This window comes from Trichoderma atroviride, chromosome 3 (genome assembly GCF_020647795.1).
Source record: "Trichoderma atroviride chromosome 3, complete sequence".
Taxonomy (NCBI): domain Eukaryota; kingdom Fungi; phylum Ascomycota; class Sordariomycetes; order Hypocreales; family Hypocreaceae; genus Trichoderma; species Trichoderma atroviride.
In genome coordinates this window covers 5201265-5220142 of record NC_089402.1, presented here as the reverse complement: position 1 = coordinate 5220142, position 18878 = coordinate 5201265, and the positions used below count along the sequence as shown (strand labels likewise).

Sequence of the window (18878 nt, the reverse complement as noted above, 5' to 3'; positions counted from 1 at the left end):
TGCTCAGTTTATATAAATATGTCGCTTAAAATTGCTGAGGCTGAACTTAAAAGCCATCAATAGATTCTTCTACTCCACCAAGAGCATCATGAGTATACAGTCCTCTGTCGTTATACGAGACGAACAGATGCCCTTATCCTACTCGGCCGTTTTCAGCGATATCTACTTATTACTTGATAGATACCTACCCACTTCACGCGCCACCTCGTATGTTGGTGACGATATACTCCCTTGTGGCAAGATGCCAAGTGTTATTTTCTCCCCTATAGGCCTTTGAGAGGCACAAAAACGCGCAAAAGAGGAGCAACCAGAGGAGATACTTTGTAGAACATGCCACCAGAGAGCCCCCCGACGCGTAATGGGTACCAAGGTCGTAAGCTTCTGAAGACGTCTTTCTCCCAGAAGCCACATAATCCTCCAAATTGTAGTACTGGCATCTCAGCCTCAAAATAAGGTATACGCCAACTAATGTACCTCAGTTGGAGCCCCTGACGACGTGACAATGTGATATTTGAAGTGGATATACGACTCAATTGCGAACACCAAAAGAATAAATCATGCATGTCCTTTGCAAGTGCCATGTATATATACAATCCACAAGTCTATAATAGGAGAAAATTACACGACATAGTACCCTACATAACTCCTCTTGCTTCCCTTTTGCTATATCCTTCTTTTGCCGCATCATAACTCATCGCGTTCATGCTTAATATCGGGTCGCCCGCTATCTTTATGCAGGTCTACTCCTTTCTTCAATCGCCACTTCTCCCACAGGTCCCAGAATTCGTTCTCCATCTTCTTGTCCATCTGGTCTGGCAGAATAACCTCGTACGTAACGTACAGGTTGCCAAATTCGTGCGTATGGTAGACGCTTTCGCCTTCCTCGTGCCATACCGGCATACCTTCACCAGCAATGGTCTCTACCAGGCCACCTTGAACGACCTGGCCACGCTCGCGGCCGAGGCGCACAACGTGCTTGTCGAGGTGAGTGAGGTTGCGAGTCCAGCCGCCCATCCAAGCCTCACGCAGAGAGAGAACTTCTGTCCAGTACAAATCGTGGCCTTTGCGTCGGAAGAAGGTGCCGTCGACTTGATCGGGGTTATCATCATACGACGGGGTAGCCTCGGCAAGATTGACAATGAGATCGCCGGGAACCCAGTCTGGGCTTTGGTCGGCCTCGTTCTCAAACACCACTTTTGCGTCTCGGCCAATACCGCGCTCGACAGTCAGGCTGACCGTTGACAATTTACGCTCAACCCGATTGCCACGGCAGATGGGACACTTGTTCTTTATGCTCTTGCCTGTGCCACCACAGTGGTCGCAACGAACCTGCATCTGCTGGAACATGCCGGGGGCAAGCTGTTGCTTGACTATTCGGATACCGTGTCCACCGCAAATGTTGCAAGTCTCGACTTTTCCGTCTGCGCTGCCCGAACCCTCGCATTTCTCACAGATGTGCTGCTTCTCCCATTGGAACTCGGTAGTGGCGCCGTTATAAAAGTCGCGAAGGGAAATTTCTACTTTGACCTCGACATTGCTGCCTCGGGGCTCGCGACTTGATCTTCCGAAATGTCCATGGCCGCCAAAGAATCTGCTAAAGAGGTCGAAGGGGTCGCCTCCACCACCGCCTCCACCACGTTGACGATGGGACTGGACGCCGTCGTGGCCATAGCGGTCGTAGACTTTTCGAAGCTCGGAATCGCTTAGCACTTCGTAGGCTTCGGAGACTTGAACAAACTTCTCGTGTGCTGTTTCATCGCCTCTAAAAGAAAGTAAAATTGCAATCAGTAAACGTTGTAAATGGCAAGGCGCAAGTGCAAAGAGACGACATACGGATTCTTGTCGGGGTGGAACTTCTTCGAAAGTTGGCGGTAGGCAGACTTCAGCTGCTTATCTGTCGCAGATTTATCGACTCCCAAGATCTTTCCATGACTGTTAGCATCATTGTGTGCGAAGAAACGGAAAAGTGTTGGCGCACCTTGTAGAAGTCTTCGGCGCACAAGGCAAGCGATACTAGAGCCAACAAGACGAAGATCGCCCCGCGGAGTATCATGGTGCTGTCTGGTGCTAATTGGCCCTTCCAGTGGTAAAAAAGATATTGATAAAACAATCAAGCATCAATAACCTGTGTCGTAGGATTCCTTTCCGAGCTGCTTCTCTAGCAAGGCTCGTGGATGTGCAAAAAAGAGAAAAAGGCTGGATATGCAGCTTGTAAGTTACAGCGTGTTAACATTTCCAGTTGCGTTGACGTGTAGGTAAATTAGTGGCTTTTCTGGTCTGCTGGCAGCTGCATCATCGCTGATAAGCTGCCGGCAGGGCTATCGCAAAACGCCCATTGGCTGGCGGATGAACTACGGGGGAATACTATGGACCCTTAGAATCGGGTCTCCACTAAAAAATGGCAGCTATTGCTTCTGCACTCGCTTCCAGGTAGCATCGCGTCTCACCTTCAGCAGGCTGCCGTGGTGTGAAGGCAAATTTCGGGAAGATTCCAGGAGGCAAAAAGAAGGCAAAACACATAAGTTTATACACTCAGTGAGAGCTGCACGGCTGCCATCACTTCCGACGATGAGTTCCAAGAAATATGCCTTCCTTCCGATGGACGATGGCGACTCCTCGGATCGCCACAAGGAGAGCCGCATGAGATCGCGGCAGGACTATCTCAAGAAAAGAGAGGCAGAGCGCTTGGCCCTGCTGAGGAGGCAAGTCGCCGAGGAGACGGCAGAATTGAGGAGCGGAGTGCGGTTGTCAGAGAGGGAAAAGGCAGAGTTTACCAAGAACCAAGAGCTTCTGCGCCTGGCTGAAGAGCGGCTGAGAATCGATGACCATCAAGATGGATACGTGATGCCGGAGGACTACATCACCGAAAAGGGCAAACTGGATCGTAAGAAGAAGGAAGATGCCTTGTATAAGCGCCATGTCGAGCGGGACGAGTACGGCCAGGAGAAATTTGTCACGGAACACGACGAGTGGGAGAGGGAGCAGACCACCAAAGCCAAAGCGCAGATCCAGGGCCGAGAGCGCGAAAATGAGGACTACGACTACGTCTTGGATGACGCGCAGTATATCCAGTGGAGCCTGGACTCACGGATGCCGGGCGAGAGAAAGACGTTGACCAAGGAGCAGCAGTTTCTGGAGGCACAGATCGAGGCGGCCGAGAAGAAGGCCTTGTCGATCCAGGAGACAAGGAAGAGTCTACCCATCTACCAATATCGAGAGCAGTTTTTGGAGGCGCTGGAACAGTATCAGATCCTTGTCATTGTAGGAGAAACCGGTAGTGGAAAAACGACTCAGCTACCTCAATATCTCCATGAAGCTGGATACACAAAGAACGGTATGAAGGTTGGGTGCACACAACCACGACGAGTGGCAGCCATGAGTGTGGCTGCGCGTGTTGCGGAAGAAGTCGGCGTCAAGATTGGCCACGAAGTCGGCTACTCTATCCGATTTGAAGACTGCTCAAGTGAAAAGACGATACTCAAGTATATGACTGATGGTATGCTGCTGCGAGAGTTCATGACAGAGCCAGACCTGGCCGGATATTCGGCAATCATGATTGACGAGGCTCACGAGCGGACGGTCCACACGGATATTTTGCTGGCCCTGGTTAAAGATTTGGCGAGAGAGCGAAAAGACTTGAAGCTCCTGATTTCTTCCGCCACCATGAATGCCGAGAAATTCGCCCAGTATTTCGACGACGCCCCCATCTTCAACATCCCTGGACGACGTTATCCCGTGGATATTTACTATACCCCTGCGCCCGAAGCCAACTACTTGGCGGCGGCCATCACAACCGTGTTCCAGATCCACACCACCCAGGGCAAAGGAGATATTCTCATCTTCTTGACCGGACAGGACGAGATCGAGGCCGCCGAGATGGAGATTGCTGAGACGGCAAAGAAGCTGGGGAATCGAATAAAGGAGCTAGTCATTTGTCCAATCTACGCCAACTTACCGTCAGAACTTCAGGCAAAGATTTTTGAGCCAACACCCGAGGGCGCACGCAAAGTCGTGCTAGCGACGAATATTGCCGAGACCAGTTTGACCATTGACGGCATCGTATATGTCATTGACCCCGGTTACGTCAAAGAAAATGTCTATAACCCGGCCACAGGCATGTCGAATCTAGTCGTCGTTCCATGCTCCCGTGCATCAGCCAACCAGCGAAGCGGTCGTGCTGGACGTGTTGGCCCGGGCAAGTGTTTCCGACTATATACCAAGTTTGCTTATATGAACGAGATGGACGAGTCACCGCTGCCCGAAATTCAGCGGACAAATCTCAACGGAGTTGTGCTGCAGCTCAAGTCACTAGGTATCAATGAGCTGCTGGATTTCGAGTTTATGGATCCACCTCCGACAGAAGCTCTCATCGGCGCCTTGAACCAACTTTTTGCCCTGCAGGCTCTCAACCACAAGGGCGAGCTGACCAAGATTGGTCGTCAAATGGCCGAATTCCCAACTGATCCCATGCTGGCAAAAGCAGTCCTAGCAGCTGATAAGGAAGGCTGTGTGGAAGAGGTGCTCTCTATAGTCTCTATGCTGGGTGAAGCCTCTGCTCTCTTCTTCAGACCAAAAGACAAGAAGCTACATGCTGATAGCGCACGAAACCGGTTTACTATCAAGGATGGAGGCGACCACATTTCATTACTCAATGTCTGGAATCAATGGGTCGATAGCGGATTTTCACCCATCTGGGCCAAAGAGAACTTTTTACAGCAGCGATCATTAACACGCGCCCGCGATGTTCGAGATCAGCTTGCCAAACTCTGCGAACGTGTCGAAGTCGCCCCGTCAACATGCGGTGCCAACAACCTACGGCCCATCAAGCGTGCCATCACAGCTGGGTTCTTCCCCAACGCGGCGAGGCTGCAGAAGAGCGGCGACAGCTATCGGACGGTCAAGAACAGCACAACAGTGTGGATTCACCCGAGCAGCGTGCTGATGTCGATAGATCCACCAGAAAAGATGGTAATTTATTTCGAACTGGTGCAGACAACAAAGGAGTATATGCGCAGCGTAATGCCAATTGAGGCTGTATGGCTAGCGGAGCTGGCGCCTCACTTTCACAAGAAGAAAGATATTGAAGCGTTGGAGGAAAAGAAGATGCCAAAACAAAACCGACGAGACTGATATTGCCGTCCTTGCAATTAGTAGGGCTTGGTATATTACTACATACATAATCATAATTCCCCACAGAATGAAGGATACTCTAATTTTGCGCTTCAGCCTTTGGCGCATCCTCCCACCGATACATGATTTCCGTCCTCATCGTATACTTGAGACCTTCCATGACATCTGCTCCTTCATGGTAGAGCATGGGATGCTGGAAGATGAGGACGCTGCCTGCCTTGGGATTGACATCCATGCGCCTCTTTCCATTGGGCGATGAAAAAGCGGTCGCTCCGCCGACGAGACCTTCATCGCTGAGGTAGAGATGCAGCGTATAGTACGTCTCCGTAATAACATCGCTATCTTTTTCGGATCGGTACGCGGCATCACAGTGCCCTGGATGGCTCATTAGCCTCTGGATACATACTCAGGAGCACGAAAGGGGGAAATTGTCTCTCGTGCACGGCAAATGGTATACTTACTCCTGAAGAACATGCCAGGCCCATACTTGAGGAACCTCATGCGCTCGTTTAAGCCGGCAAACTTCCATGTGCCCTGGCTAGTGTTTGGTCTTGGACATGGAGCCGTGGCAACGAGCTCCTGCAGCCCTTCGGCTTGAGCACAGCGGTCCCATAGACGGTCAACGAGAAGCTGCGTGTCCCATACGATTCGATCGCTGTGGCGATATCCTGGGGCTGACGCTTCCAATCCTGGGGCTACACTAACAAGAGCGGGTTTCCAGGGAGACTCGCCTGGCTTCTCCAGGACGGCAGAAGCCTCGGCGTAAGCAATTAGCTCCCTGCACTCCTCTCGAGAGAGGACGTTGTCGAGGGTCCACGCCTTGCATTTAGTGTACTCGGGCAGCCCAGATTCTTTGAACGGGACGGGTGTTATTGTGACGGGCTCAGATGCCGGGCCGGTGAGAAATGTGTCGGGAATGTCCACAGGATTAGACTTGTAGTCTACGCGGAGGAAGCCACTTGATGACATGCTGGAATACATTTTGGCAGGTGTTGTTGAAGGAGCTGCTGCAGATGAAGAGGCGGATTTGAATAACCGGGAGAACATGATGAATGGGGTCCAATCAAGGGCGAATATATAAGACTTAAGGCTGAAAATAAGACGGGGCTTGACCGACACTTTTTCCCTTGATGCGTTGCCTAAATATGCAGCTTATAGGCAGCTATAATTGTATACGAGAATGACATGACATGACGCAGCAAGAGCACGATCAGCTATTTAAATACATTCATTCCATCATCTTTTATGAACAAGTGGCAGGATTCAGGATTAAGTTGCAAAAAATGAAATAGAGGAAGAAGAGGCCAAATCATCAGTGAAACTCTGGCCTTCTGACTGTCAATCTCATCTCAGCTGGGCAGTGCAAATGCGGCTGCCTTGAGTCCTAGATTTGCCGTGGAACCGAAACCCGCTCGGGAAATGTTAGTGTCCACGCACGCTAAAGCACCGCCTGGACGAAGACTAACCAGCTGGATCCAGCTCCCGGTTGCCTGGAGCTGGTGTGTGTTGGCTTGCCACGTTAAACCAAGAAGACAAAGGGATACGTACGTAGCCATCGCTTCACAATAGCATCTAGATGGTTTGAGATTTGAATGAGTTAGACTAGACGCAGCAACTTGGCTGAATGCACGATGTTTGTTGCCAGGCTGTCAATTTTGAATATAGGTGCGTTGAGAAACGGTAAATACTTGTTGTCACATAACAAATACCTAAGGTCCAGTATACACTAACCTATCAGTTTGATTGCGTCGAAGCTGAAGGAAATTCAAGCGAGTTCTACAAGCCTGTCCCATAACAAGTACTTGCGGGGTGGTATGCTGCTCCGTCACGTTGTCAGTACTAGTAATATTTCACATCAATTTTAACTCCCCCCCAAGGCTTAACCCCCGCATAATATACTTAGGGAGAAGTTATCTAGCCCCTAATTTTATTATTTAACACCATAACTGTAGTATAATAAGGCAGCTAGTTTATATATTAAATATGTAGCTGTTAAATACTTATTAAAATAATAGGAGTAATAGTAGTAGTAGTAGTAGTAGTAGTAGTAGTAGTAGTAGTAGTAGTAGTAGTAGTAGTAGTAGTAGTAGTAGTAGTATTATCTTATAACACTCTCAAGACCTTTTCCTGTAATAAAGCTCTAGTCACCGCTTGTGAAAGCTGCACAATGTGGCAGTAGGGGAGCACTTACACCAATGATACTTGGCTAAAATCAGAGTAATAGACTGGAGGCTGTGAATGCTTACTACTGCGATATAAGATTTCTGATTAAAGACGCATCTGTTGGTACGGAAGCGAAGAGATAATCAATACGTAGGGTATACATAAAGACAAAGTAATTTTAGTAACAATCGTTCAATATCTTAAGTATGGGTGACAGAGTAGCATTTACACACACACAATAAGCCAGTAAACCAAGAAGATTAGGTACACGAATGAATGTAAGTTTCAGATGCAAGACTGTATTGTTATCATTCAGAATCGTCGGAACACTTGGACAGACGCCCAAGACCTGGAAGCATGCTATGTCTCCAAATCCAAACAACACTCGGGTTGTTGACACTTTCTCGTGCCAAAGCGAGCAATTGCCTCTACTCTAAGATATCACGTCCTCGCATACAAAGAGACTCACTTCAAGGCTATACATTCGATGCCCAGCTGTTTTTGTTCGACCTTCCCTACAACCAAAAGTAGGTTTCTAGAGTACCTTTTTTTTTTCCATCGCAAATGTCTATAATCTTCAATTCGGCATGCTGACTCTATGTCTTGTCCTCTATCACACGAGGTTCTCAGTTGGAGAGGTCAAGTGTTCACTACCGTCCTCAAACTTCCGCCCTCTTCACAGTGTTTATAACCTCTCCGTAGGTTTTCCAAAGTGTCTGCGAACTGCATGCTGCTTATTACTACATGTATAAAACTGCCTCTTAATTGACAAATTTTTTTTTTTCACAGCAATTTTAACCTCCCCCCAGGCTGTACATCCGCGCGGTGCCATTTTCAGTGCGCATGCAACTCACATTTCACAGCAATTTTAGCGCTCCCCAAGGGAGCAACCTATTACTGTAACATATTTTGATAACGGATAACCAAAAAGAGGACACAGGAGCACGTATAACGTTTTGTACCATAGCCATGCTAAGTACAACATTTCAATACTCTCATCAAACATGAAATGCAGGCTACCTCAATTACACCTATTACATGCCCTCCCAATCCCATCTCCCACCTCAACACTCCGATTCTGCTCCTGCGTCGACACCGCAACATCCAGCCCCGGATTCCCCCCCAAAGAAATTAAACGGCTTCAGCCCAACCACCATCTTCTCCGCCGGCATCACCGGCCAATCCTCAATCCGCGGGTTGTGCGTCGACCCAAACGTGTGCCAAACAACAATATCCTCATTCCGCACAGACGTATCAACCACAGGATCCCTTCGCCTCCTCTCAATGGCCGACGCAATCCCATCCCCTCCCGCAGACTGCATCGTATGTCGACCGGCCGGGAAAAACTCCTCGTCGTCATGGCGAGTAACCCAAATCGCATGCTGTCCATATTCTGAGCGCCGTGCATGGTGAGATGCAGGATGAGAGAGCAGCATCTGGCTGTAAAACGGCACAATCTTGAATCCCACCGGCGTGCCCGTTATCGGATTGACAACTTTCTCATTCACAATCTTAAAGGTCCGATTCGTAGTAAAATCCAGATCCAAGCCCTGCTCATCATCCACAATCTTCTTGCTCGTCACGTACCCAACTCCCAGCGGATTATGCACATCCGGATCCCCAACCGGCAAGGCACGGCTCTCCTCCACCAGCAACGAATTCGCATGCCCATCAATCGCCGGGTCGATCCTCAGACAAAACAAATGCTGGTGATACGGCGCCAGCACGCCCGGCGCAACGACCGTCCCATACGGCACCGTCTCTCCCACGGCAATCGGCGCAGTCGACAAAATGCCCGTCGCCCGCACCTCGTAACGGATCGAGGCATCCTGGCCAAAGTGGAACGCAAAGATGTACTCGTAGTTGCTCACCGTGATGATGGTCTGCAGCACCAGGATGCGAGACCGCGTCACAACCGCATTCTTTGTGCGGAAATTGGTGTGTTTCCATAGAATACCATCATCCTGTTCGTGGCAGCAAATCACGTTTGGCATCTTGAGCGGCTCGCCAGCCCGCGTGTTATGCCACCCGTCAAAATACTTGATCGTCCCCAGACAGTCACACCCAAGCTGGAGATTGTTGGCGTTGATACCCGCACCGTCATTGCCCAGATCAAAAGCCGCTTTCCTCTGGTACGGCGACCGCGGATCTCCATACGGAACAAACATCTCCGCCAGCGACAGGCGATAAAAGAGGCTGCGCCCATCATAGCGGACGTCGTGCAGCGTGAGGCCCTCTCGGTAGTTGAAGCCGACGTGCAAACTCCACTTCTCCCAGGTTATTGAGTTTCCGTCGGCTTGGAATGACGGGCCCTCTGGCTGCACAACCTGGTATGGCTTTGTCGTCTGTCTGTATTCTGATCGTAGACTTGGGTGATATTCACTGTCTGTGGCTGGGTGAATCTTGCTGCGATCAAATGGCCGAGCTTCGTTGTGGATTCTTTCGGTTGAGCTTGACGGAAGCCGATAGACTTTGACAACCCGTAGTTTCTCATCTACTTCGGCGCAAATGTCTAGCGGATATGCGTAATAATTGGCATCCGGGTTGCTCGTAAGACGCATATAGAACCAGCACTGAGCCACGTAGTTAGCATCAGCAGATATATGCAAGCTTCAAGACACGCACCATTGTAATTCTCTCCGTCATATCATTCATCCCATCCGTCGCATAAGCCCACGCCTCGACACAAACCACCGCCTGAGCAGGAAGCTGCAGCGTCCGTATCTCAGCCCGCACCCGCTCATCAGCCAAACAGGCCTTTTCCACCTCCCCCATGTAGCTCGAATCGATATACGAGTGTTTGCCCTTGAGATTCTCAAGCTTCACCACAGACTGCTCGTCCAAATCGACAATCAGCTCAAACAGCTGAGGCGCTTCTTTGGGAGCTGGCGAGGCAACAACCTGAACGCGAGCTTGGCGTGCGGGTCGAGCGGCTTCAGCGGTAAATCCATTGCCTTGCCGGTCGAGAAAAGCAATCATGTGCTGTTTTGGAGGCTCCTTTAGAGTGATGAAGCGGAAATTCGGGTCTTGGCCTGCGAAACATGGCTTTACGATGGATGCGGCCTGGAGGGTGTAGGTTAGGCGCGAGCCATCAGCGTTGAGAGACATGGGGTCAATACCTTTTGTATCTCCTCGGGAGAAAGGGGATCAAATGGGTGCGGGTAGTACGATGCCATGGCAGGTAATATATAGATAAACCCGTGTTTCTTTGTGTAGTTTTTGCTATAAATCCAAGAATTTGTGTGCTCAATATGTGGTGATTTGGCTTGGTTCAAGCCACTCTTTTATACCCAGTCTATACACCACCAAATATTTGACTCAGCAGCATTCAATCAACGCACGTCAATCCCACTCCCCGTTACGTACAACCCATCTCCCAAACTTCTCGCAACAGTACCGTCTAAAGGAAAGGTTGGTTTTAAGTGCACACACTTGGGGGTAGTGGCCGATAAGAACACGCGCCGGACCTCAAGCCTCCAAGGGAATTGTTTCCCACCGCGCTCTGCCTCCAAAGGCAATAATCTCCACGCACTCTGCGCCGTCTCGGTGCTAACAACCCTTGGAGGAAGAAAACAGCTGCATGTGACTTTTACATGCATCGTTGCATATTATGAGTCAGTACTACTAACTATTCCACATTGTTATTACCTCATGTATTTGAAATTGAGTGAGGAGATGAGGGTGAACACATCCGTGTATGATAGAGACGCCTATAGCGCTGTAATTTAGTGTAAAGGCGCACTGCCCAGCATCTGCTATCAAGGCCTAGTACAATGGAGGCTTTCAACTTTAATTACCATCATCTCAAAGTGCAAATTTACAAAACAAGTCACACAATATTAAATTACTATCAAAAGAAAAAAGTAGCAAAGCACTCGCTTGTTTTCTATATCTCATTAAACAACCAGCATAAGCCATACATTTCTTAGAAACCCAAACTTCATTCATAAAGCAAGCTTTGAAGAGAAGAAATCATCAATCGTAAAACAAACGAAACATAAATCATATAACATTAACGTCAAAAGAGAAAATGAGAAAAAAAAAAAAAGCAAAGCAGAAATATGTCGTCGTCAAAAGGTCGTCATCGTCAAATCGTCATCGAATCGTTCCAAGACCCATCATCTCCTCCTCTTGTGTCTGCCATCATCATCATCATCCCTCCTCTTATGTCTCCCATCTCCATCATCACTATCGCCGCCTCCTCCCCTTCGTCTTCCTTCTCCATCACCTCCCGCTCCACTTGCACCACCAGCTTGAAGCGCTCCCGCCAACGGTCCCAACTGTCCCAATAAATCACCACCAAGCCCACCGCCAAGCACATCCCCAACCACGCTCACCCAGCTGCGCCGCCCCGACAGAGCTCCCGTCACGCCGCCCACTATTTTCTGGATCTGCTCCGGATCGCTAGCCATAAGTTGCCATGCACCATGGATATTCAAGCCACCAGGCTTTTCTGCCGAACGATGAAAACTGCCGCTTCTAGTCGTCAGCCGGCTCCTGCCATGACGCCCACCATCCAATGGTCTCCCGTGCGAGTCGAAACGATCAGGCAAATCTTCGATTTCCTCGTCTGAATCCGAGTGGTGACGTCTCCTACGCCTGCTCTCGTGGTCACGGTTAGGAGAACGATCGTGAGTCGTATCGGATGATTGCCGACGGTGGCGACTTGATCGGTTGAACTGGTTTTCACGACGTTTACCGCGAGATCCATCTTCAGACTCCGAGCTGTCTGATTCGGATTCAAGTTCGTGATCCTTTTTATGCCTCTTCATTGTTACAGTGCTCGTTGGAGAAAGCGGTCCAAACGACACAGACTTTCTTCTACCGAGGGGAAACCCAAGCGGTGGAATCTCGATGCGAGGCGGCGGCAGCTGCTTGAGCGGTTTTACGGCCTCTAAAAAAACATACAGGTTAGTCTCAGTGAATTACAATTCGTTATCCCAAAAACTTTTGTCTAATTTGAGAAAACAATCAAAAAACAGTCCTTGCAGAAAAAAGTACGACTCAACGCACCCTCGGATGGTCCGCCCTTCTGTTCAGGTGGATTCTTGTTTTTGGAGAGGTCACTCACATAATCTTGCGGGAAGCTACCGCCCGCCGGTGGCCCTGGAGGGGGAGGTCCAGGGGGGAGGAACCGGGCCCGAAGGCGGCGGCCCTGGCGGGCGTGCGTATCCCGGCACTCCGGAAGAGTTACCAGGAGGCGGCGGTCCCGAAGGTGGCGGGGGACCAGCCGGTGGAGGCGGAGGTGCGTACCCATGGTAGTCTTGAGGCACATAGGGGTGGTACTCACGAGGTTCCGGCACACTGGGGTCAGTATACGGCGTGTAGGAGTGCTCTCGCGGCGGGACGTTGGTTGTCGGCGGCTGCGGGGCCGGGGGAGGAATGTTTCCGGGGATGCTGGCTCCTGGAGTTACAGGATAGGGGGCCCCGAAGTAGGCGCCGCCGGAAGCATTGGGTGGTGAATGCGGTCTGTTTGGGTCTTCAAAGTAAGCCCCGTTTGAAGGGACCTTGGGGTAGCCTACAGGAGCTCAAAAGTAAGTTATCGTTTGAAAGAGACGCACCAAAGAAAGAAAGAAGCCAAGATAGCTTGGGCTTATAAAGGGGAGGGGGTAATCTTACGTTGTGCTTGCTCCTCGCGCTCCCTCGAGCGCCTCTCCTTCGACCGTCTCTCCTTTCTATCCTCTTTCCTCTCCTCTCGCTTTTCCTCCCGTCTCGCTTCTTCCTTCCGCTCTCTCTCCTTTCTGTCCTTGTATTCCTTGATTCCCGCCGCCGCAGCACCTGCGGCAGCGCTGTCTCGCAGCCGACTCCTGCTTCGTTTCCTCTCCTCGTTGGACTCAGAAGAGGATGATGGGTCTCTTTCACGTCTTCTCCGTCGATTTCGCCGCCTCTCCTCGGCCTCGGATTCATACCCTTGGCCAGTTGGAGAGCGCGGATCGGGTGGTAGGGGATCGTGCCCGTACTCAATCAAGCCTAGCCCAGGATCAGCCACGGCTTCGGAATAAAGGGATCTGGCTCTCGACCTGCTCCTGCTCCTGCTTCTACTGTGTGAGTTGTGTCCATCGTACTCGCGATCCTCGTCGCTATACCCACGAGAGGTCGATTCCCCTCTCTCCCTTTCCTTCTTCTTATCATGATGGTCCTTCCACATCTTGCCAGCTACGCCAACTGCGGCCGCGCCGGCGGCAAGCTCGGCACCACGGCGAAGCGTAGACTTGCTGCGAGATCTGCTGCCAGGTCGAGAATGTCGTGACTTGGATCGCGACTTTGACTTGTCACGGAAATGCTTCACGAGCCCAGCAGTCGCGGCGGTTCCAATGGCCGCCTTGGCCAAGGTGGAGAGGCTGCGCTTGCGGCTGGGCCTGCGCGAGCGCGAGCGATCCGAGTAGTACTCTTCGTCAGATGTATAGTACCCTCGATTTCGGCTTCGTCCTCGGCGTCGCTCATCCTTTTCGGCCTTGCTGGCCTGGTGATACTTGACGGCGCCAGCTGCGGCGAGGGCCACGGCGGCGATTCCTAGACCTTTCTTGAGCGCAGAGTGGCGATCGGGGGATTCATTACCGTCACCCCAGTGGTCTTCATAGGCGCTGTGGGCTCGCCTGATGGCCTCGGTTCCGATGGCCCCCAAAGCAGCGCCGGCAAGGACCTTCTTGCCACGGCCCTCGGCAACCTCTCCGTACTCATTGGGGCGACTGGAGAGGAGGGCCGTGATGCCGGCGCCGGCAAGGGCTCCCTCTGCGAGGTGACGCTTGTGGTGGTGATCCGCGCTCTGGCTTCGCTCGCGGCGAGTGGTGCGGCGAGAGTAGTAATAGTCATCGTCGTCGCTGTGGTAGTCGTCCCCGCGTCGCGGGCGGCGGTCGCCCTTGTAGGGGCCAACCTCTCTCCGTTCCCGTCGGTAGTAATACTCTTCGTCGTAAGGAGCGGGACGAGCGAGTTCTCGGTCCCCGTCCCTCTCTCTGAGCACAATGATGTTGGGTTCCTGCCGGGGAATGACAATCTGCTGCGGCGGGGCTTCCTGGACGATGATTTTCTGGTCCGGAGCCCGCTGGCGGACCACGACGGGAGAAGACGCATGGTTTGGATCGTGGTAATACTCAGTCTCCTTGCGATAGCGATCAACCTCATGGCCATGGCCGTCGTCAAAGCGCTCCTCGACTCTCTTTTCCACGCGCACATCCTCTTCATGATGGCGAGGGCGTCTGTCCCAGTCGCGGTCCGTCTCCCGGCGCTCGACATCGCGCTCATAGTAGGCGGTGCGGCCGCGATCAGCGTCGACGTCTACGGCCGAGCGTGGCCTGTCGGGCACATATGCCCGCTCCCTTCGCTCATACTCGACAAAATCCCGCTCGCCAGAGTAGCGTGAGCGGCGCTCGTCGTCCATCTCATAGACTTTCTCGACACGGTCGTATCGCTCTACCTTGGGTTGGTTGACTTTGTATCGGGTCACAGTGGTGCTCTTTTGAAAGTGGTCGTCGTCAGAATCGTTCCGTTCTCGGTAGACCTTTGTAGTTCTATAGTCGGCCATCTCTCCAACCTAGCGCTGCCTGCCAGGTATATCTCTCTGTCTCTCGCTATCTCTCACACTGTCTTTCCACTCTTTTCCTCTCCGCTGTTGTGAACCGTCGCTTGTATGAGGTACCAGGCAATTATGACGCGGGAGAGAAGGAGTGGCTCGAGGCGCACAGGCAGACACAGTAAGTACAGTATAAAGGATTCCGAGAGGCTGAAGAAAAAAACACAAGGAGGGGTAACGAAGGAGCTGGGAAGGGAAAGGATATGACGCAGAAGAGTCGCCAAGTTATGCCGTCCCCTGCTGAGAGTGTACTAATAGGCACTCGCTCGCTCACACAGCAGAGGGTCCCGTCCTGCCCTGCCCTGCCCTGTCTTGTCTCGTCCTGGCGGCTACAACGGAGGAGGCAGCGCAGAGTCTGCTGCAGGATAACGTCAGGACAGTACAAATAGCGTCGAGAGCGGGCCTGGCTGGGTGTGGACAGCTGATGACGATGTTTCATTGGGAGGAGGGGCCGAGCAGCAGTTGGAAGCCGGTCGAAGGTGGGCGGCTGACTCTGGGCTGCGTGAGAGCGAGGCCAGCTAACGAGGGCTAGACAAGGGCAGGGCTCATGCTGGACGAGGCTAAAGAGTGCTGTGCTCTTGGTCTTTTGCGCTCTCTTTTGCCCGGTGATGGCGGCTGTCTTGGTCGACGAGGTCGAATGTGTCATGTCTGGTCTTGTCTTTGCCGTCATCGCCTCTGTCTCGCAACAACATCGCCATCGCCATCGCCCTCATCAACGCCGTCATCGTCAAATCAACGTCTCAAGTAGCCCTTGGTCCCCTCCATTCGCTGCACCGTCCTCCTCTCCTACAGTGCCACCAGCACCGTAGCCCTGTTAGACGTCGACCTGTGCCAAACCCCGAAATCCTTCCAGCCCCCCTCCCAACAAAACACCCGTGGTTGGTCACCTGCATGAATCTGCGAGAAAGCCGCCGGCGCCTTGTGACCAGGCAGAAGCGTGGCGCGGGGTCCAGTCGCTGCTCTTCGCAGGAACCACGAGGGGCCGCGAGTTTTTCCCGTCGCAGAGCCGAAGCGCTCAGCACCACCCGATTCTGTTGTTTGCTGGCGTCTCTTTTCGTGCTCACGCAGCCAAGTGTGGTGACACGACGTCTCAGCCTCACTTTTGTTGTTTCTAATTTCTTAGTCCTTTGCCTCGTAGCCGTGACCCCGCCTCGCTCTCCCTCTTTTGTGCTGGCATGTCCCCAGCGTCATGGTGCCAGGTCAGACCAGCGACAACAGAACCACACGTTTGGCGAGGCAAGATGCGTTGTTGTCATTTCACCTCATGTCACGTCTGCTGTCACTCACAAGGTTGAGCCTGTGGCTTTCGACTTTGGCTCGCCTCGCGCCGTTCCGCGCTAAAAAGCCCCTCCAGGTACCTGGAGATGCCGTGCCAAGTGCCTCAGTGGGTGGGAATAGAAAATTCCAGCACCTTGCAGCGAAGAGGGGAGCCCTGGCTGGGCGGCAATGGCGTCATAGCGCCATGGCGACGCCTGTCTTCTAAACAGCCCACTATTTGCAGTTCCACTGTAGACTCTATTCTGGTCCATGGCTTCAATGCTGTCTTGCTGTCATTCTGCCGTTATACCTACAAGTACATCAAATCACATTTCCACTATCCTCAACTTTTTGATCGCTGCTAGAAAGTCCCCCCACGCCGATTATGCACAGCCTAGTTACTATGGACCGCAAAAAAGCTCCGCAACGGGCACATTCCTTCGATCACGGCGAGCCCCCCCAATCAGCCCACAGCCCGAGCGGCCCTTGCGTTCTATATTGCTGGCAGTACAGCACTGTTCTTGCTGGCAGCCAACTGCCGAGCGTGACCGTGTGATTGGACCCAATGCTGGGTGTCATTCAGCCTCCCGGAAAGCCGACAGATGAGCCCAACGGGGACCTGTGCCAGAACCCGCTGCCCCTTACAGATGGGAGCCAAACAAGTCACATAGATATCCGACCCGAGATCCTCAGCTGGTTGCAAGGGTCGATTTCGCTGAGACATGCCGAGAATGGCTGTTCGATACGTATGCCTGGTTTGATAGGTGTTCCTCAAAAACTCAAAAGTACAAGCTTTATACGTCGAGATACCTGTGCTATGATATAATATCTGTCAAAGCAGAAAAAAAAAATCCACAGACACAAAATGCCAAGAAAAAGCAAGAAAATCATACTCCGGCAACGCCCATTTAACCCAATCTGAAGCTTTTTGCACTCCATCTAGTATGTACACTGCGTCCAACCCAAACCACTGTATCAAGACGAGCCACTGTTACTCGTCAAAGCCATGCTTGTTGCCCAAAACACCAACACCGCCGTTGCTCCGGCGCCTCTTGCCAATGACCTCGCGGATCCAGTCGCTCAGCGTGAAGCCCCAGTGGCCAGCTACCATGACGCCACTGAAGATGTTGACAATCTTGATGACAAAAGACAAGAATCCGTCACGGCTTTCTTCCACGCTCAGCAGGATGGGCTCAATGTCGTACTTGAAAAAGATGCCGGGGATCTGATGGTCCGAGATTGTCTTGCTGTGCTCAGTGACGGCGTACTGGTTGGTGTTGACGATTCTGCGGTTGGCGAGGTAAACGGTGGGGACCACGGAGAGATAGTACTGGAATTTGTGAAAGTGGACAATGGCCGAGTTGACGGTACGATCGAGAGGGTTGACGAGCGATGGGTAGTACGGGCCATACGACATTTCCGAGATGATGTGAGAAAAGTTGAATTCTATAGTAACGTTAGAAGACATGCCTGGCTTAAAAGTTCAAGAGAGGTGGGGGGGAGGAGGAGAGCATACTATCGTGGTCCAAGTGCTGGCCCATTCCCATGTAGCCGTGGCCTCTGGCCGTGATATGAAAGTCTCCCTGCACCTTGTTCAAGTCCATGCTTCCAAACATGCGGCAGCTGTCCGGCTTTCCCCTGGGCCTAGGAGTCCTCGCCCACTTGGCCCTCCTCTGAGTGAGGGCAATAATGTCATGAACATGCTCTTCGCCAAAGCCCTCGTCGTGCTTCGAGTGCCAGCCAAGGCCCGTGTCGAGTTGGCCATTCTCATTCTTGCCGAGCTTGTGCATGCCCTTTTCATCGACCCACTGGCTCCAGGTGGTGGCCTCGCGAGCCAGCTTGTCCGCAGCAAGAATGCGATCCCCCGAGGCGTCCTGGACGTTGACGTGCAGATCGTCGCAGTGCATCTTGACGACGATGTCGAGATTGATTTGCATGTCGTGCCCGACGCCCCTTTCGACAGCAAACGTATGGGCCTCGATTCCGCGCCACCAGCGGCCCAGCTCAGTCCACATGAATATGCTGGAGATGAGGAGCATGGCAACAGTCCATTTGCCACCACCAGACGTCTGCGTCACATACTGCGGCTTGGATTTAGCTATGGGATGTTAGCAGGCAAAAGCAAAACATGGAGCTAGGAACTCAAGTGTGTAGCGTACGGAATGCATCAAAGGCGCTGACGATGCCCGTCTTTGCGCCAAAGTCGTCCTCGTTCAAGCCATGCTTCTCGAAGTTGTCCATGTTGGATAATATGCTGCGCCCTTTTCTGCAGGGAAGCTAGTACCAATGATGCAAGTTTCTCCTTCTTTTTTTCTTTGATATTACTGGATGATTGAAACTGTCATCGAGTATCAAGGCCGAAAGAGGGAGAGAAGCGCAGTGACACCAAAGCCCACCGTCGAGATGCGAGCTACAGTTCGTCGTTGGTCGCTACCTCATTCCACGGAATCTCTTGCCGACCACTTTGCTCCAAACACTCAATTCGATCCAACAAGGTCGTGCGCAGCGTAAGCTTCACAGTTCAGCCTCAACCAAGTCTTTTCCAAGGCGTGGCGAGCTGCGGCGCATGTGAAGCATCTCAGTCGCATTCAGCTCGTGGACACGTCTCCGATTCAGTTCCCTGCTCGAAAGCTCGACGGTGATTGGGTGCGTGGCTGCGACCGGACTATCCCCGGCCCGGGGAGTTCTGGAACGGCCACCGGCATGCTAAGCTGCCCTGGATTTTGGTCAGCCAAATGGACTAACAATGGATCCAACT

The 18878-nt window shown here is 52.0% G+C and overlaps 6 protein-coding genes across 6 annotated transcripts; 1 reads left to right on the top strand and 5 right to left on the bottom strand.

Annotated features, from left to right (window-relative positions):
* Positions 1-513: 513 nt before the first annotated feature.
* On the bottom strand, positions 514-2218 carry TrAtP1_007049 (uncharacterized protein). Its single transcript, XM_014082164.2, has 3 exons — positions 1979-2218; positions 1834-1922; positions 514-1762 (listed from the first exon to the last, which is right to left on the bottom strand). The coding sequence occupies exons 1-3, from the start codon at positions 2051-2053 to the stop codon at positions 685-687; spliced, it is 1242 nt and encodes a 413-aa protein (XP_013937639.1). The 5' UTR covers positions 2054-2218; the 3' UTR covers positions 514-684.
* A 232-nt stretch (positions 2219-2450) lies between these two features.
* Positions 2451-6682, bottom strand: TrAtP1_007047 (uncharacterized protein). Its single transcript, XM_014082167.2, has 2 exons — positions 5592-6682; positions 2451-5505 (listed from the first exon to the last, which is right to left on the bottom strand). Exons 1-2 carry the CDS (start codon positions 6175-6177, stop codon positions 5210-5212), a joined length of 882 nt encoding a protein of 293 aa, XP_013937642.2. The 5' UTR covers positions 6178-6682; the 3' UTR covers positions 2451-5209.
* Positions 2569-5130, top strand: TrAtP1_007048 (uncharacterized protein; the record flags this gene model as incomplete). The annotated part of the gene is made up of 1 exon (XM_014082166.2): positions 2569-5130. One exon carries the CDS (start codon positions 2569-2571, stop codon positions 5128-5130), a length of 2562 nt encoding a protein of 853 aa, XP_013937641.2.
* Positions 6683-8357: 1675 nt separating the features above from the next.
* On the bottom strand, positions 8358-10469 carry TrAtP1_007046 (uncharacterized protein; the record flags this gene model as incomplete). Its single annotated transcript, XM_014082168.2, has 3 exons — positions 8358-9866; positions 9919-10356; positions 10413-10469. 3 exons carry the CDS (start codon positions 10467-10469, stop codon positions 8358-8360), a joined length of 2004 nt encoding a protein of 667 aa, XP_013937643.2.
* A 1911-nt stretch (positions 10470-12380) lies between these two features.
* On the bottom strand, positions 12381-14815 carry TrAtP1_007045 (uncharacterized protein; the record flags this gene model as incomplete). The annotated part of the gene is made up of 2 exons (XM_066113370.1): positions 12381-12811; positions 12913-14815. The coding sequence occupies 2 exons, from the start codon at positions 14813-14815 to the stop codon at positions 12381-12383; spliced, it is 2334 nt and encodes a 777-aa protein (XP_065969456.1).
* A 2296-nt stretch (positions 14816-17111) lies between these two features.
* On the bottom strand, positions 17112-18361 carry TrAtP1_007044 (uncharacterized protein; the record flags this gene model as incomplete). The annotated part of the gene is made up of 3 exons (XM_014082170.2): positions 17112-17566; positions 17637-18218; positions 18280-18361. The coding sequence occupies 3 exons, from the start codon at positions 18359-18361 to the stop codon at positions 17112-17114; spliced, it is 1119 nt and encodes a 372-aa protein (XP_013937645.1).
* Between the last annotated feature and the right edge of the window lie 517 nt (positions 18362-18878).